General features: G+C 37.7%; 1 protein-coding gene across 6 annotated transcripts in view; it reads left to right on the plus strand.

The window, feature by feature from the left end:
- The window catches only part of MYO1B (myosin IB), a 114,352-nt gene that overhangs the window by 70,359 nt on the left and 20,534 nt on the right, over positions 1-23,459 (plus strand). For 3 of the 6 annotated variants that reach the window (XM_030488923.1, XM_030488926.1, XM_030488928.1), the window contains exons 11-22: positions 367-485; positions 1,263-1,349; positions 1,666-1,731; positions 11,796-11,801; positions 13,254-13,358; positions 14,828-14,890; positions 15,652-15,852; positions 18,092-18,318; positions 18,480-18,680; positions 20,099-20,192; positions 20,637-20,786; positions 22,917-22,985. In XM_030488923.1, coding sequence (XP_030344783.1) covers positions 367-485; positions 1,263-1,349; positions 1,666-1,731; positions 11,796-11,801; positions 13,254-13,358; positions 14,828-14,890; positions 15,652-15,852; positions 18,092-18,318; positions 18,480-18,680; positions 20,099-20,192; positions 20,637-20,786; positions 22,917-22,985 — 1,388 coding nt within the window. The remainder of the gene's footprint in view (positions 1-366; positions 486-1,262; positions 1,350-1,665; positions 1,732-11,795; positions 11,802-13,253; positions 13,359-14,827; positions 14,891-15,651; positions 15,853-18,091; positions 18,319-18,479; positions 18,681-20,098; positions 20,193-20,636; positions 20,787-22,916; positions 22,986-23,459) is intronic. The other 3 variants (XM_030488924.1, XM_030488927.1, XM_030488929.1) reach the window with 1 other exon arrangement.

The following is a 23,459-nucleotide window of genomic DNA, read 5'->3' on the forward strand; positions in this document are numbered from 1 at the left end:
GTAGGGCATCTCTGCCTGTAATGTCAGATTCATTTGGGCATGTTTTTTGCAGTTGATACCTTTTGAAAGTTCATTTATTTTCATTTGGAAGTTTTTTCATCATGAAAAGCAGTTACTGACAGAAAATCAGGTATTTACCTTCACAAAAATAACCAGATAGAAAGTGCTTTCAAAACTAATAACTCTGTTTCCTCACTATGTGCATATTTTTAAGTAGCTGGGAGAAAGTGTGAAGGGGGGATGCTTCTGTTGAAGAAAACCTGATTTGGGAAAATACTGAACTACTTAAAAGCTAATAGTTTTGTGGAAGTAAAAGCAATGATACAAAAGGATTCATTATATTTACACTCTGCTTTTTCATGCTAGAACTCAAGGAAATCTGCGAGTTGACAGGTATAGACCAGTCTGTATTGGAAAGAGCTTTCAGCTTCCGGACGGTTGAAGCCAAGCAAGAGAAAGTTTCAACAACACTGAATGTGGCTCAGGTAAAAAGAACACCTGATTAAAGGAAAGAAATTTTTAAAATGGCAGTTTATTCTACATGACTAAACCATAACTGCCCAAATAAAAACTACAACTAATAGGCTGTACTGAATAGAACATATAACCAGCATAAGTGTATTTTTTCTTCAGCAGTTTGTAAGTGTTCAAATGTACTGGATGTTTTGTTTGTGAGTAACCTCAAAAAGATGAGGGATAGGAAAAGGTTGCAGAGAATGAAAAGATGAAACAGTTCTGCACAAAGGCATGTTGAAAGTACTGCGGCAGGCTGTTTTCATTTAGAGCAACTGGTGTAATTTCATGTGAGTTGTATGCCCCGGGGTTGCTGAAAAACTGCTGCTGCCAGTGCGGACTTATCTTTCTGTAATGTTGTGTGATTGCCACCTGTGTCTCATCAGCTCAGGCTAGCAGGAATGTCGTTTCCCTAACTGCAGCTGCTCAAGTCCCTTTGCTTAGGATTAGGATGGGGGATGTGAGTCTTTAGAGGATGTCCGGGTGAGCAGAAAGGGAGCCGAAGTGCCGTGATTGTGGCTGCTATTCCAGCCAGCTCATGGCCAGGAAGGCAGAGGGGTGCATCAGCAAGCTACCAACTCTGCCAAAGTATCCTGGCACCCCTGGTATGGCTCCAGTGCCTGTTTGGGCAGAGGCACTGCTGCTTGAGCCATTCCCACTCTGTTCATAGCACCTTTAAGATATGTCAGTAGCAAAAACGTTGAGATTAGCCCAGCATTTATAACATTTTTCTTGTTTCTTCTGTTTAGGCTTACTACGCCCGTGATGCTCTGGCTAAGAATCTATACAGTCGACTGTTCTCTTGGCTTGTTACCAGAATCAATGAGAGCATTAAGGTATCATTGTTTTGTGCCTGTAAAAAATCAATAGAAACCCTTTAAAGTGGTCAGTAGAATTGTATTTGCCAATTTCATTTTTCCTGGTTTACGCTGTTAGACATGGTACAGGTGAATAACTGCATCACAGCTCAACAAATTGCTGTCTGCTCTGTTTTAAAGCTTATAAAATAATTCATGCTAAATGTATTTTGGGAAACTACATAACATTTTAGTTTACAGAATTTGACAGCCTTCTTACGAGATACATCAGTTTTCTTGACTCCCAAGTGTGAAATGTACAGATGACTCAATGTTTAATTATTATTTTTTCAAGGCACAAACAAAAGTGAGAAAGAAGGTAATGGGGGTGCTGGACATCTATGGCTTTGAAATTTTTGAGGTAAGACCTTTATATTAGTAAACATTTAACGTGAGAGCTGTTATTAAAGTTTAATAGCATAGTTCATGAATCAGAATGCATGTAATTTCAAATCAAGTGTGTCATTCCTGACAAAAAAACCCCACACTAGAAAAGTAAGCCAAAGAGAGATGTCTTAGCATGTCTGGTAATTGAAACAAAAATTTATGAAAGCCAAACTTGTGTTTTTACACCATAGGTAAATAAATCCTTATGATGGGTAAACTAAATACAGTGATATACATTCTGAGCATAAGAGGAACTGCAGTGTCATTTCTGCCTTGAGGCATTTTGTGGATGTCTTTGAACAAGCTTTGTACACTTTAAAAAAAGCAAAGATGATACATTTTTTTTCCTGTCAAAATCAAAGATGGAATTATATTCCTTTTCATCTTGATTCCCTTCATTAAGTATTCTGTACCGATTCCTAGCTAACGATCTGTGGCTCACTGCTATTTGTTTATGATAGTATTTTTAGACTGGTGGTATTTTGAAACAAAATCAACGAGGAGTTTTTAATTAGGTTAGGGAACACTAGGGAGAGGGTGTTTTCATAAATCTTATTCTGACAAGGCTTCTTAAGAGATTTATGGATCTTGGTTGGAATCTTTATAGTGTTTAAACTAGAAACTCAACTGAAGAGAGAAAAATCAGTAGAAAACATGGAATCCTCACCCACTCTGCTACATCCCTCTGAAAATCCAGGGAGTATATTTAAACTATGTAGAAGATGGGAATAATCCAGGAAAAGAGTAATTGTACATGGGAGGGTGGTGTAAGTTTTATTTCAGAAGCATAACATCAAAGTATGTGCAAATCAAAATACTTCCATGAAGAGGAAGAACAAAGCTGATACTTGCTTCAAGGGTTTACTAAGCTAGGTTGTGTTGTTTGCATTAAACATAAGAAGGTATTTACGCAAATATATTGCAAGTGGTCAGGTGGCTGAATGGAGATCTCGGTGCCAGATCTCTGGGACTGGTCCTTGACATACCTTTAGAAAGCTGGACACTGGTCTAGTACTGCTGGCATCTTCAGGCAGGACTCTTGTTTTCACTAGCTTGCTCTTTTACGTTTGACTAAGGATAAACATGTAGGCTGGGGTGGGAGACAGAAGCTTGCACTAGCGCACAAGCCAGATGAGTAATTGTGTTTGTGGGATGGTGTTCTAGAGACAAGGTTGTTTCTTGTATGTAATTTTCTTTTTTTTATAGGAGTTCAACATCTTAGAAGGTCACAAGTAAGTAGTGGAGTACGGGAGATGTAGTTTTGCAGGAGAAAAATGAAAGAACAAGGCTCTCTTCACTTTCATACTGAATTAAAATGTAGCTTTCCCAATTCATGCAAACTCAAAAGCTATGAAATCGTACAGGTAGTTGCTATTCACTCCTTTAAATCTTGCATGTTGGTTCTGCTGGGAAAGGTGGGAAAGTTTTGCCTTGTGATTCGAGGATCAAATTCATTAGTATATTCATACAAGATGTTTTCATGAGGTAAGAGCACTAGCCAAGTAGCTTGGTTCAGCATCACAGAAATAATGATATTATTTCTGAACATTGAAAATGGAAGTCAGGTAGTATGCCAGAAGCATACTATACCATATTATATACTATGCCATATTTTAATTTAAACATGTTTGAAAAAGAAGCTTGATTGGTTTAGGTTTCTAGAGGTCACTCTTACAGGTAGTGGTAGTGGGACTACATAGCAGTACTGTAATTCGAAGGGTGAATGATAGACAAATAGTCCATTAGCAAGTCCCGAATCAGCTGTGTTTCCGTTACCTCTCACGTAGTCATCTCTGTTTCCAGACAGGTTAATTTTATAATCAGAAACCGCTGACTTATTTTCAATTAAATCAAAAGCAAAGACATTATTTCGAGGCAAAACAAGATTAATTTTCTATGCAGCTGTAGTTGGAACAAAAAATGATATTATGTCATAATCCTAAAATTGAGTAAAATAATTCTGTGATAAACATTGTATAGGCAAAGTGTAACTGGTCTTGTGGTTGCTTGAATGAATGTCATGGAGTAAGGTCAAGCAAGAGGATGCCTGCCACATATTTTTATGTCAAGTTTTGTAACAAATGATTGAATCTCACAAAAACTATTAAAGATCTTCAGAAAATGTTTACAAAAGCCAATTATTGTTGAGAATTTAAGTAACCACTTCACAAAAAATATATTATTAAAAGTTAATTATATTAAAAGAATAAATGAAGCAAATTTTAACACTGTATAATACCGTAACTGAAGGAAAATTCAACGATGCCTAAAGATTTACAGCATAAAAAGTATAATGGAAATTGGAGTGGTTTACTGTGTGGTACATTTGTAAACACAATGGCTAAACATCTGAAATATTAGCTGAGGTGTAGCCAATGGCAGTAATTATATCCATCTAACTAAATTATTTAACACTTTTGACTAAAAATGTGTAGTTCCCTTCTGAACCTAATTCTTAAGTCAGATATTGACTTTCATGTCTGTTCTTGAAGGTTAGAACTAACATCATCTCTACAAAGAATGTTTTTTGGCAAAAATGTATTGGAAAGACTTCATCTGTGAACTTGTGCATTTAAAACTTGTAAGCTATTTGATATGCTGAAGGTAAAAAAGCCTGCTTTAATCATGTTTATACTCAAGAAGCAGACAGGTTTATCATTAGTGCATGTGCCTTGACCTAAAGTGTTCTTGTACCTTGGAGACTGAACTCCTGCTACACACTACAAAAGGGGTAGTAGGAGTTCTTTATATACATGCAAAATATTTACACGTGAAGCTTAGTACCACTGAAGTAAGTAGCAAGATATGTGTTTACTGAAGGGTGCATTTTATTTTATTTTATTTTTCCTTTAGTGTTACACTTGCCCATCAGGATCGCTGAAAGAATAAACTGATGATATTCTAATTTACCTGTTTTGTCCTGAGATTCTCACTTGAAAGTTATTGTAATATATTATAGTCTGCTTCCATTGCAAAAACATTAGTTTGCTACAGATTTTTGAGGGGTTTTTTTTGATTGCTAATAGACAGGGAAGACAGTATTTCTTGGGCGTTATCCCTGTTCAGGATGATTCCTTAGCACATTGTACAATTCCTCCTGTAAGAAGAGTAAAGAAATCTAGATTTCCCATTCTGAAAGATCCAACACTTCACCTTCTGATGACAATAGCATTCTTTTTCTATTATATGCAAATTCAAGCTTATATAAATGAGATTTTTTTTTATCTATTTTTGAAAGTTTATTTGCTGCCCACTGTAATTCCTACATTTTTCTGTAATTTAAGATTAAGTTAATTTACAAAGTAACTGGAGGTTTCTTGAAACTTAACAATGGAAAGTTACTGAAGTATTAATAATGCTGGCATATACTCTTTGGGATTTGGTTTCTGCTAGTATTTTATCAAGGACAAACCCAAAAGCTATCCAAGAAAGCAGATTTAAGGACGTGGCTGTCCAAAAATTCCGATTAGGGAATTTAAATCTATTGATAATCCTCAGCCTCTGTGAGTTTGGCAGATGTCAACAGCAAGCTTGGCTGAACAACCCACAAAATAGGTGCTGTAAAGCTGTGTTTATTTTTGAATCCTGCCATGCCCTTTGTGGTAATCTGTATGTGTTTTGAAAACAAAATGCTGAAATTCTGAGTGTCTCTGTGTGAGTTGTCTATGGCCAAGGATTTAAGGACCAGGATTAGTGTGAAAATGTAGGCTACAGGGCTGGGTTGGTTGTGTAACATTGCTAGAGCTTGAGCAATAGATTGAAGCCTAACACTAACTGCTCCACGTATGCTTATCCACATTTTTGAGTAGCTGCATACGTAGTCAGTCTGCAGTCTAGACTGTGATTTGAGTTGGGCAGGGACGATGGTTGGTGGTGGCACTGAGAATTTCAGAACCAGCTGGATTGTAGACTTCCTGGGGTAGATTTAGGACTGCTCCTGCTTTATTCCATGTTTGTTTCTATATTTTTGGGCAGAAGTGGTTTCCACATCTCTGCAATATGTGGAAGGGGTGGGGTTTATGCAAAAGAAAGAAGGCTGAGGAAGGCAGATGACTGAGGGCCTGGTAGGTTTCAACAATGAGGAGGAGAGATCCTGTTCAGTTTGGACATCTAATTTTCTGTTGTGTACATTTACTATGTAGATGAGGGATAGGGTGTATAAAAATGAATGCCATACAGAAAGTGTGAATATTTCATCCTTCCTAGCTTTCAGAGATAAAAATGTGTCTGTGCTAGTTGGCTTAAAGGTTTTATTCTGAGATTTCAGGTGTCACTATGTAGCTGGTCCATATGATGCAGCTAATGATTTGGAGTGCAGTTTTATGAAAGTTGAGGCTGCTAAACAAGGTTTATTCTTGAAATTTGGCGGGCCCTGAGAAGACAATTCGAGAGTGTGAATGCTTTTGAATGCTTTTTGCTCAGTCCCTTGGCGGAGCAGTTTGTTCCACATGTTTTAGCCTGAGGAGAAGCAGGGATGTGCTGGGCATAGGCCTGCAAAAATAAAGCTTCAGAAAGAGAGCGTCTGTTTCCATTTGGCCCTCAGACATCTGCTGAGGGTTGACCTGAGGTGATGTCAATACCTTGTCTCTGAGGACAGCATCCGACCAACTCCTTTTGCTCCATGTACACAAGAACAGGCAAAGACATGGCAGCATTCATATGCTGCATAAACTCCAGCAGAAAATAAAAATACCACCAAAAAAAGAGCAGTAAAAATCAGCAGTAAAACCAGGTCCGTTCCTCACAGTCCGTGATGCACTTTGATAGTGTTTATACATATTTACAGCAATTAGCTTGTTTCTTGTGTGTAGAAGTCCCTTGTGGTGATGGAAAGAAGCTTGGTAATATTGCATGTACTACATAAACTGTCATCTGTACATTGATAAAATGCCAATATCTTTATTGGGGGAATCCATTAGAAATATGAAGAATGAAGTTTCATTATATTAACATGTTCATAGTTGTGGTAATTACCTGTTTTCAGACGAAGGTAACCAAATAAGGAGGAGGTAAACACTGAAAATGACTTTCTTAGATGTTTAAGGCATGAAAAAATTGGGGAGGTATTTCCACTTTTACCATAAACCTATACAACAGCTTGGTCCAGTTGCTGAATAGTTGCTTTGCTTTTTTCTATCCTGTTCATTACATGAAAGAAATTACAGCTGCAGAGCATGCTGAGCTCCAAGAGATTGCTACTGGCCCAGAGACTTCCCCCTCCCACACTTCAAGGATGATTTTAATGGAGATGGTTCTAGTTATTTGCTAGAAAGATGACTTATTACAGGCAAAAAAGAACATATGGAGAAAATTGGCGCTTTTGGGTTTTTTTCATTCTTTTAGGCTCTGGGGACCTTTTCTTCATGTCTTGACTTTGACTCTAGCTCAGCCATGGGTATCTGTTGTTTTGCTGGTTGCATTAATATCCAGACCATAATTTCCAGCCTGTTTTTCTAGTCACTTCACCTTACAACAGATTTACTTTTTGAAATTGTTCAACCCTTTTCTGATGCCCATCAGCATATCATATACTGGCAAGGGGGGTAGTGCTAAAATATATGTACCTGGCCCTCTAATCAATCTGATCGCACAGGGCAAGGCCCAGGTAGTATAAGAGAGAACTGTATTTTTCATCTATAATTGATCAACTACATCTGCTGGCAAGTGTTATGAAGGAGGGGAGTTTTACAGAGAGGGACCCTTGGTTGGACTCCTATGTGCTGTGGAGATTTTAAAATACAGTTAAAGCAGTAATTTCTTAAGTGCTAGAATGCTTAGAAGCAGAGGAAGTTAATCACCATTTAATGAATCACATTATGATTTAAGTATTTAGAGAGGATTATTTCACAAAACACAGGTTTATGAAGTAAATCCCATTGGCTGGCTGTTTTTAACAGAGGAAATGTTTGAAATGCTGGAGCAATACACACAAATGCTCTGCTTCAGGTTGTGAGGATAATGTTTTGCTCTATAGCAGCTGCTCTGTCTTAGTAGAGGAATGGGTATGATTATATAGTAGGTTTTTGCCTACTTGTAATTTCTGTTGTTCCAGGACTGTAATCTATCAGGTTGAGTTTGTTGGAATGATTGTACCGGGGTTTCCCCGTGGATCACACATGCATTGCGTGCACTGGATTCGCTGTAGTTGCTTGCCCTTTTAACTCCAAATTTGGTTTTAAACCTGCATGTCTGGACACCACAGCTGAGGGCACGAGGGATTTCAGAGTGCCTGGTTCTCTACCAGTGCCAGTATCATCAATAAGAACTGAAGCTGGTTGTGCTATGCAAGTATGGAAAATGAATAAGCCCTGAAGCTTCAGCATATATCTTTCTTGCTTCCTTTAGACACACTGAAACATAGTTTGATTACATGTATGTGGAATATTTATAGTTAAATTATATGCTTCTCTGGTTCTTTGCCTACAGAGGGATTTACACAAAAGCACAGACATTATTCTCTTTCACATGAGATATATTTCAGTTACGTTTGATTACTCAAATGTTTACATATGTAAACAGAAACACAAGGGATGAATATTGTTAACATATCTTCACTGACTTTGCAAAAACTAGAAGAAATTGTTAGAACTGAGTACATGGGAAACATGTAGCTTGTTTTTTCTAAGATAAAAATGTGTCTTTTTTCATTTTCTTTAATTGCACTTTCCCCATCTTGCTGATTTTTCTTTTTCTAGCATTTGTATTTCTTAGTTTCATCTCATAAACTCATGTGCTTCTGTGGTCATACATAAAAATCCCTATCCCCAGACACCACAGTTGGATAGAAATTAAATTTGCTGGTTGGTTTCACCATTCATTCCACCATTCATCTCAGTGAAGTGAGTATGTTGGTCTTTTACCATCATTACTTTTGCCATCTGGCTTTTTCTCTACTACTCTCAGTAGTAGTCTAGGGGCCTGATGGAACTACCTGGGATCACCTGCCTGTGTTAGGAGAAGGTCAGAGACTTCTGAGTCCTGGAGCTGCATTGATGCTGAAATAAGTTACTTTCTGAGGCTACATTTGTTAGAGCAAAAGCATCAGTCTCTGTATGTCTTCTCCCCTCCATATTGACCAGAAAGTTCATTTTAATGACATTGGTTCTGTTCATTCCACAGTCTCATAACTTGAAATGTTTAGATTTTGTTTTAAATCGTGCTTTTACTTTAAATGCTTCTCATCTATTTTTCAGTCGCGTGTGTTCATATAAGGTATTTGAAAAGGTGTTGCCCAACACCTTTTTGTCGGTGGTCATAGACTGAGCAATATGTAGATTTTTGAATTTGCTATCAACAAGAACTGCTGTGATGAAAGATGAAGAAGGAAGAGGAAATATTGAGAAACACCTTGTATAGGTGTGATGGCAATGATACAACTGATTTGGACAACACCATATGCTTGATTTGGGGAAAACAGTGGAGAAAACACAAGAAAATAGAACACTTAAACTAGGGGTTTATTAGACAAGGGGAAAGAGAAGAATTTATTCCTACCTACTAGTATGGAAAAGAACCCAGTTTTCAGTTTGAAGTAGGTATCTGAGTTGCCTCAGTGTCTCTGAAAATCACTGGTATCTGAGTACTCATGAGTGAATTTGAATTCTCTATGTGGAGGGAAGGATAGGAGGTAGCTGGTTTTCATACAAAAATACCCTGGATTAGCTATTTAGTGTTCTGTATCTAATTCAAGAAATTACATTCATCATCAACATATGGAGGCATTTTTATTTGGTATTTTGCTGGTATAACAATTTTTAAGGTCAGGAACATCTATATATGTTTTTTCAGATGATTCCATGATATGCATGACTGGAAACTTCCAAAGAAGAAATTAGGTAAAATATTAAGGAACAAAAAAATATATTCCTTAGACTTGCAAGCATATGTATGTGATTTATATAAGAGCAGTGGTTCAATAGAAGAACTTTTCATTTTTCATGGTTAACTCTTAACAACCTGAGCAAGTATAACATTGTGATCTGCTTGTGTATATGAGCACTATATTTTTACCTGGAGCAGAACTTTTTAGAGCTCACAAACTTGCTATTCATGAAATGCCACCCTGATGCCTGGCAGTTTGAAGGTTGATAAAGAATAAAGCTGTACGAGCAAGACACCATTATTTGTGAAGTGAAAAACGTGGTGAAGTAGGCTTTGATTTTTGTCAGTGAATTTTTCTACTTGTCTAAATGTATCGTTGCACCTAATAAAAGATTGAAGGGATAAGCTGAGGGTGGCTGGTTGCTCTGTAGCTATAAATTTGACATGACTTTAAGCTTGTTTCAGGTGACATTATGTTTCCCAGCACTTTTAATTTAATTGAAGAGGCTGAGTGGTGATTTTCTTCCCCAAAGGATACATTTTGTATTCCACAGTGATTTCAAAGGGATAGTTTGAAATGCTGCTATCAAAATGCATAGATTGAAGTGGTGCTCTCAACATTAAAGTAGCAGAATTACAGCCTGGAAAAGAAGCTGACACTTTGGGAAATGCTGTTCTTAAATACTTTTTTTTTTTTCCCCTAAAATTTACTAAGAATATTTGAGTTTATTAACTCTTCCTGAAATTTTGGGTCGTTCTGTGTTGGTCAGAACTCTTTCCGTTGCTTAATGCAAATGGTCAGCATAAGGAACAAGCACGGTCTCTGGTGGCTGGATCCTACCAGTTCATTTCTCCTGAATGGGTTTAGTGATGTGTTATCACTGATAATAATCATTCTCTATTGCCTTCTAAAAAACAATGTCAGAAGTCCTTTAGATCCCTTCTAGTTCTGTCATATTAATTTCAAGGAGCCTTCATTAAAAAACTGGGGGATAATTCATTTGTGAGAATTGGCCTATGCTTTATGAAGCCCTCACATAATTAAAAATTATAGATATACAGTAAGAGAGAATAAATTCACAGTCTCTGTTGCCTTACTCAGATTTGCCCTGAGATAAACACTCTAATTGTTCTTTTGTACAGTGTTTCTTAAAACCTGTAAAAGGAAATGCCTCTTTCTAAAGTGTATTTAATTTACTGAATATCTTCTGGTGTGTTCAAAGTTAAGTGTTTTGAGAATTTCTGTAATTCCAAACATTTTCCCTCATTTTCTTTGCTGTAAATTAGCTGTTAGCCTTTTGCTCTGTATCGTACATAAAGAACAAAATTGCTACTGCTCTTCAATCACTCTTTTCCTGGAATGGCAATTTTCAGTGGCTTGGCAATATCGAACAGAATTTCATAGCTTAAAGTGAGCGATCTGTGAAGAAGTCTGTGGATTTTGGTTTGCCTTTCTTTGGCAAACCATAAATATCACAGATACATAGCAAATCAGGAAAGCATCTAGCAATTACTTCAATATATTCTTAATGACCTTTTAGTTACATGGTTTAGCTGGATTTGCAGTTCAGTTTCCATCCTCTTTTAGAAAGATGAATACTGTGTATAATATGTGAGTGAAAAGTCCTGCAATGCTTGTAATCAAAACAACATGTTCTTTTGGAGAAACAATCTTTCTGTGTTGGGTGGCATGTGCCTGGCAGGAGGATACAGCGTGTGTTTTACCCTTCCTCTTTGTCAAGGTGATGTGTCAGTTGGGGTCCTCTTTCTTCAAACTCAATATATCTAAAGTGATGGCCTTATCTGAATGTGTCAAACAAACTTTTACTCATTCTTCCTTCACTCTTTCCTTCCCTGTTCTCCTCACCCTTTGTCTACAAAAGGTTATATGTGTATATGGCTTTTTTGAGACAAAAGAAAATACATGGTGGTTTAAAGAGCTGACAATGCAAGAATACTGTTCTGTGTTACACTCTGATGTGCCTCAGTCCCTTGGTTTATTTGGTAATCTTTGGGTGGTACCTAAGGAAACACTCATCTACAAAGAAGTAATACATAACTTTTTGTGGTACTTCACACTTCCAGTGATGTACAGTGATGAGTCTGATAAAAAGACTGATCTACTTGGTACACTAAATAAATGCTAATAGAAATATTCTGTGTTGTTATGGAACTATAAGTACTGACTGCAGTTTATGTAATTTTTTTTTGCAACAGAATGCAGTAAGTATGACTTGTTTGCAGTGCTGATTTTGCTGCATGCCAAATTTTAACTTTCTTATCTAGAGCTATGCAAGTTTTGCAGTCTCTGATTGATAATTGCAGTTGGTGTGAGGGGCAGTTTGATGTGGCTGAGAAAGTTTGGTGATCAGCTATGATTTTGCTTTACCTAAAACTGAAATGATAAAAGTAATCTGTGCTACCTCAATATTTTCTAATCTGCTTGCGTGTTCTTAATCTCATTTAGCAACCATATCCTTAATTTAAACATTGAAATGATTGCAGTTGCCCTTAATCATAAAAATTCTATCATCATAACTTGATCTTCACAGATATTGTATAGCAGACTTATCTGATAATGTATAAAGGCTTAGTGGTCTATTCCGCAAATTTTCAGGCTTCCTAAATAATGAAAATGTTCTTCATGACTAGTAATTAAGAAAGGATACATGGAAAGGAGTGGCAGGGGAGAGGAAACCCCACAACTCCAAAACCAAGAAGAGAAGGCCAGCAGCTGATATCCAGATATACTCTTGGTTGCAGTTACTTCTGCATATACATGTATGGAATTCTTATAATACTAGTGACTGACTCAAGCACTGGGAAAGACCAGTGAAGCTGCTGTTCCCTATTTCTTTGAAAGGGGCATTTTAAACTGGTCTGCAGAATGGGCACCTGGCCTCCAAACTGCACCATTTAAGATAGTGGAGATGAAGTGGTAAACTACAGCTTTTACACTGCAATCCTGGCCCTGGTGATGTCAGCAGTAAAACTTCAGATGACTTAAGTGTGCGAGGGCTTTACCAGTGGTATTTGGTTTCTGCAAAGAGTCACACGCATGCTTGCTCCCTAACCCCGTTTAATCTGAATTAGCCTTTTAGAGGATTTTTGGCCGATAAAGTTCTTTTAATTCTCATCATTTCAGGGGGAAATTACATGAGCAGTTTGTTGGCAGGAAGGAGGTGGGTTGCCCTCTGGAGCCAGTAATCTCTTAACCCAGGCTCAGCTGCAACCAGAATAGCGGCTTGGGCTGTGGATCTGTAGTGAAATATTGGCTACTGAGTTGGAAAAGAGCTAATGCTACTGTCATAGTTTTATTTATCAGAACCCGCAGGAGACTACATTTTACATATGGGGACAGATTAATGCAGGCAAAACTTCTGTTGTTTATTCCCTGACACCACAGGCGCTCTTATGACCTGTCCCAAAAAAATCGTTATAGAGGCATCATGAATATAGCCTACAGAGGTTTTGTCCCTCCCAATGGAGAAGGCCTCAGGGAAGGATTTGGTCTAAAATTTCCAAACTAATCTCAATAAAATATTGCTCCAACCATCACATCACAAAGCTGGAAGGATTAATTAATAAAGCAGCTTGTTGACTTGCAGTAACTTACTCCAGCTGAGTTCCAGGGTGTTTATACAACAGCAAACGCAAACATGTTTTATCTGACAGGACAACAGCTTTGAGCAATTCATTATCAACTACTGTAATGAGAAGTTGCAGCAGATCTTCATTGAACTTACCCTAAAAGAAGAGCAGGAGGAATACATTCGAGAGGTAATACTTGAATGGATCTTTCCTTATCCCCTCCTTTTCCTGTTGTCCGTGTGAAGATACACAGGCATGCATGCTGGAACCTCTTCTCAGGGAACATTCATTTTTTGGCATGGAGCATGTTTGCGTAGGACTGTGTGGTAGTTAGATTAAGCAAAAAAAGTTGGGTTTGGTTTTGTTTCACATTATGAGTTCTCCAGGTAAAAACCAGACCTAACTTTCATTCATTGGCAATGACTGGCAGTCCTGAGCAAGGGCTAATTTATTAGAAGACTAATACCACTTTCTGTATTAGTGTCACTACCCTACAGCCTGTGTTTTAGATTATGCAGTAGTGTCTGGGATACACCCCAACAGTGGCCACAGCTAATCCTGTTTCAAAAGGGACTTGGGTGGGAAAAACCATAGCACACACTATGAAAGAAACTACAAATACATTTTTGGTTCTAGTTTTCCTTCAGTTAAGTTCTGAAGGGAGATCTGTGAGCGTTATGGGTAAATTTATGATGTGCTTTGGAGCCCAGACTCTGGTGTTTGATGTTACTCTGTGAGTACACATCAAAGTTTTAATAGGTTTTAGCAGTACTGCCCATGATACACAGAGCTCAGACAAGATACCAGCTCACAGCTGTGCAAACTGGCATACACTACTCAAACTGGAATACACCATTTTGCTGTATTAATTTTTTCAAAAAATAAAAAATGTTCCTGCCTCATAATCCTGAGGATGATAGGAAGTTTGGGCATGTCTGTCTTCTTTCTTCCATTCAGTGGTGAAAATCTTGAAACATCATTACTGCCATTTGGTTCTTGAATGATATTTAAAATTCCCAGAAAAAACTAAACTGTAAGATGTACTGCAGAATGCAAATTGAGAATAGAATTAATATTTTCTTTTTCCAGTCCTTTGCCCCACCAGTGTTATCTTCTGATGCACTGGAAATTTTATTGCTGATATTCGAAAAAATTAGGAATATCTGAACAACAGCCAGACTCTGGATTTTTCAGGTGGTCTCATCTAAATTTAGCTCTCTCTCTTCCTCCCATTAATTAAAAAGAAAAAAAGAAAGGAAGAAACCAAACCACTAAGAACTTAGAAATTTTGATCTTGGATGCTTGCAGAGGAGTGGGTTTACTTCCTTATTCCCTTATATCCAGTGGGATCATGGGCAGAGCGCTGCTGGGCAGGCGGATGCGGGAGGAGCCTGGCAGGGCGCCATGGGAGTGCATGGGAAGCTGACACGGGTGGGGGAAAGGAATGGAGAGAGGACTTGGCAGCCACTCAAGGACAGTCATTTTGCACAGATAGTGTTAGTAGTAGATGATTGCATTTCTTTCTTAACAAATAAAATGTTGGTAAATATATAGAATTAAAAATAATATCTTAGTTAACTGGAATATGATTTAAATTGCCTGGAGGAAAAGCTCCCTCAGTTGTTTTCCTGTTCATGCATTATTCTTTTTTCTTATAGGGGATTGAATGGACTCATATTGAGTATTTCAACAATGCTATAATTTGTGACCTAATAGAAAATGTAAGTTATATTCAAGAATCTCCCTCAATAATTTTTCAGTGCATAGATTGAATTTAGCTGTAAAGTCTGTATGCATCCTCATGCACTTTGATTTTGTAAACCTAGTCACTCATTGTATTAGTCATTGCATTTTGTATGGTAAAAGTTTATTTTACTAATATCTTTTTTTTATAAGGCCATATGTTACTTTGTTAGAAATGTTCAGCAGCACCTACACAAAAAAAAGAAACCAAACCCAAACAACTCTTAAATGTTTACATTTAGTGCTGTTTTCAATAGCAGATATCACGTGCTGCATTGTAAACAACATTTCTTTTTATATGGAAACTAGAAAACTCAATGACTTGTTACTGAGTGCTTTAGGTACAGAAAGTACTTGTATCTAATGAGAGGACTTCCTATGGACTTAGCAAGGCAAGAAAGATAAAATTCCTTGACAATTGGAAAAGAACAGGTTTTTAACCATTAACATGAAGTGTAGGATGGTTTTACCCATAAACTGACTACTTCTGGTTAAGTTAGAATCTGAGTAAGTTATGCAAAATTCCAACATGAAGCTCAAGACTGCTTCAGATCTCAGAAGCAGTCTTTCAAAACTGCACATACTAAAAACCTGTTGGAAATGGGGATAGGGAAAAGAGCCAAACTTTGAGATGTCTTGAAGAACATTTTCCGGGTAGCAGAAGTTAAGCAGAAGAGAACAGTCTCCTTTTTACACAGTGATGGAAACAAACACTAAAGCTCTTGTCTTGAAACCTCAGAACCAAACTGGAATCCTGGCCATGCTAGATGAAGAATGCCTGAGACCAGGAACTGTTACCGATGATACCTTCTTAGAAAAGCTGAACCAAGTCTGTGCCACTCACCAGCATTTTGAGAGCAGGATGAGCAAGTGCTCCCGGTTCCTCAATGACACCTCCTTGCCTCACAGCTGCTTCAGGATCCAACATTACGCTGGCAAGGTACCTGGCGAAGCAGGGAGTATGTGGTGTATGACGCGTGGTGCACGCCTAGCTTTGGTACAATGGGGAGGCTCTTTCTCCATTAAATGGTGTTACAGAAATGGAGGATAATTGCTGGAGTCAATAGTTGATCAAAAAAATCTAGATCTGCCTTAATCTTTTCTGTCTTAAGCCTAAATTTTGTGATTTGGGCTGGAAGGTTTTCAGAGATCATAGAATCATAGAATGGTTTGGGGTGGAAAGGACCTTAAAGCTCATCCAGTTCCAACCCCCTGCCATGGGCAGGGACACCTTCCACTAGAACAGGTTGCTCCAAGCCCCTGTGTCCAACCTGGCCTTGAACACTGCCAGGGGTGGGGCAGCCACAGCTTCTCTGGGCAACCTGTGCCAGTGTCTCACTGCCCTCACAGGGAAGAACTTCTTCCTCATATCTAGTCTAAATCTCCCCTCTGTCAGTTTAAAGCCATTCCCCATTGTCCTGTCACTGTATGCCCCTGTAAAAAGTCATGCCGCTGTAGCTGAAATCAAGGGCAGTTCTCCATCAAAGGAGAAAGATGTCCCACATGTTTGGTGGTGAACTACTTGTGTTACTAGGTCTCTGGAAATAAAACATTGTCTAGAATGACAAAAATTCACACACGTTTGAAGACAAGATACTTTGGAAAACATGGTCTTTGTTGCTGAACTAGCTGAAGTCCTTAGTCATGTTGATGAGAAAGTGAAGGGTTTGAACATTTGAAGAAACTGAGTTTATTTTGACAGTCTGCATGTTTAAACAGATGGAAGAGAAAGCTATACAGAGCAAAATGTATTTGCTTTTTACAACATAAGCAGCATGAATAAATACAAGTCTTACAGTTTTTGCTGTGTAATTCAATATGACTTTTTGTTAATTTAAATAAAAATAATTAAATTTGTAAAAAGAAGATATTTTATTAAAAAAAAAAGGTAAATGTAGGGGTTGAAACTATACTTCTTGTTTGAATCTCCTGAACTGTTAATTTCACACAGTGAAGAATATTTGGAAAGTGTTTTTTTTTTTTCCAGAGCTGTTTAATAATTCCCTAGCTTTTAACATTTTCTCAATCTCATCATTTTGAATAGCTCAGTAATTTTCTCATTCAAAATAGTCTTGGAAATATCATCTTTTTAGCCTCTGAGGCAGCCATTTCTGAACTTTACTTTCTATATTTGCCAAGAAGATTTTATAATTGCAGGTAATGGATCAGGGATTAATACTTTTAGATATTTCTTTGGTTGTCAAAATTCAAAGCAAATTAAAAATACCCCAGTACTTTGAGAAGGACTGCAAACAGATTGTGTCTTAGCAGGCAGTGGAGGTCTTCGATTGTTACTGGCATTCACTTACCCAGCAGAGCAGTCAGTGAATTCCTCCTATTTTGGGAGGAATGTTGTTTTTCCATCCTCAGCTGAGAACATTTTGATCTAGTCACCGGACAACAAAAGTTTGACTTCTCCTTTTATGAAATACAAGCAAGTTCACATGAACAGTTCTTGCAGTAGTGGTGTTTACCACACCTGACAGAAACAGAAACATGTACTCAAAAATGCTGCCTGTGTTCCCAGTCACTTGCTGGTGTGTAAAATATGGCTGTGTCTATATCAGTTTTATTCAATATTCTGTGTACATAGTACGTATCTGCACAGAACTGAGAAATCATGAAGCTGAAGAATATGTGTGATGAGCTGGATGTCTTGTCACAATTAATCAAACTAAATTCCCTACCCTCAAAAATTAAAAAGAACAGTAGCAATCTGGGATCTGCTTGAAATTCCCTCAGATATTTCGTATCTTGTTTTAGTTAGGTGAATAGTGTAAGCATTAGTACTTTGAAGGGAAAGGGTATTTTTGCTGATGTGATTCAAAAGAAAGAGAGAAAACCTTTTGTCAGCCAAAAAAAGATTGGTTTGGAGTATTGGCAAATGGTGGTGTATCAGAGTTGTCACGGAAGAAAGTTTTTTCCCATTTCAGAAACCAGAATTAATTGATCAGCACAAGGACCTGTTAGCAGTGCGAGGAAAATGCATCTTTCTCAGATAGCATGTTCACAGCTATTTTATCCAACAAAAAGTCTTCCAAATGTCAGATTTAAAGTGAAAGCTGAAATGTCTTTTGGATAGTGAGAAAGAAGGAGAAATTGATTTCTTGGGTCAGTTTTGAAGCGGCCTGTGTTATAGTACAGAACATGCTCTGATGAGACTCTCCTGTATTGTTCAGGTTATGTACCAGGTGGAAGGATTTGTTGACAAAAATAATGATCTTCTGTACCGTGACCTCTCCCAGGCCATGTGGAAGGCCAGTCACTCTCTTATCAAAGCATTGTTCCCAGAAGGTAACCCTGCTAAGATCAATCTAAAGAGACCACCAACAGCAGGTTCACAGTTCAAAGCTTCGGTGGCTACCCTGATGAAGAATCTTCAGACAAAAAATCCGAACTATATCAGGTAAATTACCCTGTGGCAAAGCTCTGGTGAATTTATGTTTGGCAAAGTTAACAAAAAATATCTTGATATCTGAGGATAAACTATTGAAATACATGGTTTAAGCTTGTATAATAGTTGTTGACAAGTACAGTGCTACAAACAAGTGTTCGTTTCCTTTCCAGATGCATCAAACCCAATGACAAAAAGGCTGCACACATTTTCAATGATGCTCTGGTGTGCCACCAGATCCGCTACCTCGGTCTTCTGGAGAATGTCCGGGTCAGAAGGGCAGGTTATGCATTCAGACAGGCATACGAGCCTTGCCTGGAGAGGTACAAAATGCTGTGTAAGCAGACATGGCCCCACTGGAGAGGGCCAGCCAGGTAGGAAAACATCAGTATTCTTACCTGTCTTCTTCTAGTGATTGAAATTACTATCTTCCATGTGTTCTGATTATTTTTTTCTTTAATTTAATGAACTTTCAGTATTTTTAAAGTAGATTAAAAAGTAGGCCAATATGGCTCAACTGTTTTACCTTGTATGTTGTTCTTTAGCATCTTGTTCCAGACTTTGGATGAGTTCACTCACTGGGAAACTTTCATTTAACTTTTCATTAGGCTAAAAATTACGGTTCCTTGGCAAAGGGAGATGATTTTAGTGATGAACTGCTCTACTAATGGAAAGGATTTTGCATATGAACAAGGAGAGCGTGTTGGTTTTAGAATATGTTGCAGCCTTACTCGTTTGGGCCTGAAAGAGAGTAGGGGGCTAGGGGGGGAAGAGAGATGAGAGTCAGGAGTGGAATCAAAATGACTAGAAGGTCTGGAATGATCAGAAGGACACTTTAATAACCAATTTAGAAAGTCTAGGAACACTCATTTCTTTGAAGACAGGCACTCAATCTTCCTCTGTCCTTTCAAGAATGATATTACATAATGATTGGTGAACAACTATGAGATAATACCTTTTGTAAATAAATTGTATTAAATATATAATTTTAAATTGCATAGTGTTCATGTGTGTTTTTACAGATAATGTCTTAGGTAGGCAAATGGCTTCTCAGTTCTTTTTACATGTGGCAACCAATAGCATGATTTAAATTTTTTTCATAATAGATTCATACCTTTAGCTATAATTTAAATCTTTATGTTATCAAGATAATGGTGGAAGTGCAGTATTGATAACCATGGCATTGTTACAATTGTCCCTAAGATCAGTGCAGTTCATAGAATCATGGAATCGTTTGGGTTGGAAGGGACCTTAGAGCTCATCCAGTTCCAACCCCCTGCTATGGGCAGGGACACCTTCCACTGGACCAGGTTGCTCCAAGCCCCGTTCAAACTGGCCTTGAACACTGCCAGGGGTGGAGCAGCCACAGCTTCTCTGGGCAACCTATTCTGTTAGAAAAATGAGTTGGTAGAGTGTGGAACACGAGCATTTGTCAAATTCGTCAGTCTTTATTTCACATTTTGATGTTAGTATGAGATGCCTCCCTTTTTCCTTTATTTTTTAAATAAAATTATTATAGATATAAGAGGAAAAAATAGGCCATTTCTGATGCTGTTATAAAATTGCTTTTTTTTTTATCAAATTATTTTGAATCTTTACAGTGATTATTCTTGCCTTTAGCTAAGTAACCAGTGAGAAAATGAGTTAGGTTTTCAATCTTCTTATGTCAAGCACAATTTGAGAATTTAAAATATACTTTCATATACTTTCCCTAAATTATTCTGTGAATATGTAAACTAAGAAGTTTTAGAGCTGGAGGTCATGTTTGTTAAGCTCATTTGCTTCTTATTAGGGCTGGAGTAGAGGTACTGTTTAATGAATTGGAAATCCCTGAAGAAGAATTTTCCTTTGGTAGATCAAAGATATTCATCCGCAACCCAAGAACAGTAAGTGAAAAATGTCTTCTGCAAAATCAAGCCATCTTTCATGAGGGTAGCCTGTTACAAACAGATTTTTCTAGACACAGTGCTTTGAGATATGGTGCTGTGGAATTTAGCGTTAAAAAAGGAACTTTTTAATGTTAGACCCATTAAAATTGGAGTGAATCAAGACTCTACAATAGTTGTCAGCCTGAATTTAATGTTACTTTTGTGTGCTGACTTGTGACAGTGTATCTGACACAAACTTTGTGTCAGATATCAAGAGAGATATCAAATGTATCTGCCTATAGCTCTGGAGATGAATAAACCAAAAGATGTCTGAAGGGGGACTTGAATAAAGGAGAGATTTCTCTTAGAATAACTGTGCTTATGGGTTTTTCTCTGGTCTCTTCTCCCCTGCTGTTTTTCTTCCAATGTCAAAAAAACCCCTAAAAAAAACCTCACACCCAGCTCTTCAAGCTAGAAGATCTGAGAAAGCAGCGGTTGGAGGACTTGGCTACTCTAATTGAGAAGATTTATAGAGGTTGGAAGTGCCGTACACGCTTCTTGTTAATGAAGAAAAGCCAGATTGTGATTGCTTCCTGGTACAGGAGATACGCAGTAAGATCCTATCCTTACTAAATGGGGGGGTTCTTTTCATTGTTTAATACATTTTTTTTTTTTTATAACCTTGATAGGATATTTCATATCATATATATGGGGAAGTGTTGAAAGAATTCAATTTTATGTTAATATTTAAGTACCAGTAATAAAGACAATTTAGTTTCTATAAGCCAATATTAAGTGTTTACATTGTGCTTGTGCTTAAGTAATTAAAAAACTCACCAGAGCTCCTTTAGCTTCAGGAGAGCAGGATTTTGTGGCCCAGCTGGGAAAAGCCTGTCTCATTCAGCTAAAATGGTGGCACTTATGGTGCTTTCAAAACATATGGTTAATGGGTAAAAAATGTTCAGTAATATACATGTGCAATTCTGTGGAATTCAGTCATTCCTAAGGCTTTTTGTATTTTTGCCTTATTTGGAACCTTTGCATTTGAGGCTCAAGAATGCTGCTTGGGAGGATCCCAGGGACTTATTTTAATTATAGCTCATAAGCCTTGTAGTTCAGTATTGTTATTGATTCAGTTCTAAACCAGTTTCAAATCTGTTTGTACAGAATCTGTTGTACAGAACACTGGGGAACTGAACAGTGTTGTTATATGACTCTTTAATGACTTTTTGTCAGTTAGTAAATAAGATTGTCTTACATGATATAAAAAGTTTTATTGTTTTTAAGTTTCAAAACAATTCTTGAGCATCTCAGCTGTATTTTGTATTGTGTGCATATCAGAAAGCTTGATAAAATATATGATATGGAAAGACAGCATCTTAAACTGCAAGTTGCAGAATTGACAATCGCTGTTTTTCATTTGACAAGCACTTCTGTTTATCACCTTGAAAGACATTAGTGTTTGGTTCAGTTATCTTGGATAATTAGAGAGAAGTATAGATAATTTGGAAAAAGTATGAATAAATGGTGGTTTTTTTCTGAACTTCTGTGACTGTATGCACTATTTCTACAAACATCATCGTTACAGAATTCCATTGTGCCCATATGGCTTCATTATGGTCTCATACAGTCTTAATGAACTAAAAGTGGAGTTACCACAGCTAGATTGGTACAAATTTTGATATAAAGAAATGCAAAAAAAAGTGTGACCAAGTTCACACTGCTGTTGATTTCTTAACTGTAGACCTTTATTGGTTCACTGGTGAAACATGGCAGCAGTTGTCTTTGAATGCAGGATGAAGTCATAGCAAGACCCTCAGAATTACTTACAGGTGACAATAGTGATATTTCCTCAGCCTCTTCAGGCAGATGTAGGGCACCATTCTCCTAACCCAACATGACTGTTATGCACTGTGATTCATAAGGAATCCCTTGCATGAACAAAGCTTTTTGACAACTCCTTGTGCTGGGGGCTTCACTGAAGGATCTGCAGACACTTGCCTGTCTGTTCCATTGCAAGGCATGACACATCAGTCATGGCATGAATGTGGCCTAGAGGGGATTCTCGCAAAGCTGTTCACTGTAATTGAGTGAGCTGAGTGTCACGCTAAAAGCCTTGTTGCAAAGTCTGTCAATTGTTGTTCACCTAGTATTACACTAACCACTGGACTACTGGAGATCTGAGCTTTTTAGAAGGAAAACACTCAGCTGTCCAGGAAATTTATTGTTCAAACTGGCATACTTGGGTAATATTCCAGCATGTCATTCAGGAATCCATGGGTTTTCTTTTTTCCAGTTCCTAAGTTATCGTTGGCATTTGGTATTATAAACGGACTGTGGGTGATAGGAACAGCGCAGGTCTATGAAAAAATGGTAAAAAGCTTAGCCAACAAACCTGAGTATTTGTGGTGGTTTATGTGCAACTCTGTTGGTGGGAAAGACAAATAAAGCTGTTACTGTTAGTAGTTAATCCATGTCACTTTTGTGCTGCTGACCACGAACTTAGTGTTTCTGTAAACAGAGTGGCATTGTCCATGCAGCATTGTTGATGTGCTTTGTTTCCCCTCGAGTTGAACACAGAATCTACGCTCTAATCTGCTTGGTCAAAAATTGTTCACTTTTTACATTTAGTGCTTGTATCCTTAATCGTACTATCAAGTGTTAGTAATGAAAGTTTTATTATACAATGTTTTACAATTGCAATATTCTATTCTAAGCATCACACATTTATTTCCAATACAGCAACAAAAAAAGTATCAGAAGATAAAGAGTTCGGCTATTATAGTACAATCTTACATCAGAGGATGGAAGGTGAGAGTTCTCTGTTACTGTGTCTGCATGGTGAGGTAAGGAGCAGGTCAGAAAACCCATTCCAAATGCACTGAGCCTCCTGACTTTCATGTCTTCTATCCATTGAGCTGTGGCTGTGCCATAACTGTTGTTAAATACTCATGTTTGCCATAGAAATGGTGACTCTGGGAGATCTGCATGCAACCTGGGCTATAAATCCCTGTAAACAGTGCAAGTGGAAGGCTGGGACAATACCAAACTACTCTTGTTATCCTTGGGGCATCTTCTGCCAGATGATTTGGAGGGAGGTGCACTCTTTACATGGGCTGGAGTGTGAATGAGTGAATCTACATACTAACCAGGCACTCCAGCAGCTCCAGAGTGGAATGGTCTGGGACTCTGCCACTGGGCATGCAAAAACTATAGCATTGGACTGGTTTGGTAGAAATAAGTTGTGGTTGGAGGTTATTTTACAGTTAACAGGATTCTCAAAGA

This window comes from Strigops habroptila, chromosome 5 (assembly GCF_004027225.2).
Source record: "Strigops habroptila isolate Jane chromosome 5, bStrHab1.2.pri, whole genome shotgun sequence".
Taxonomy (NCBI): Eukaryota; Metazoa; Chordata; class Aves; order Psittaciformes; family Psittacidae; genus Strigops; species Strigops habroptila.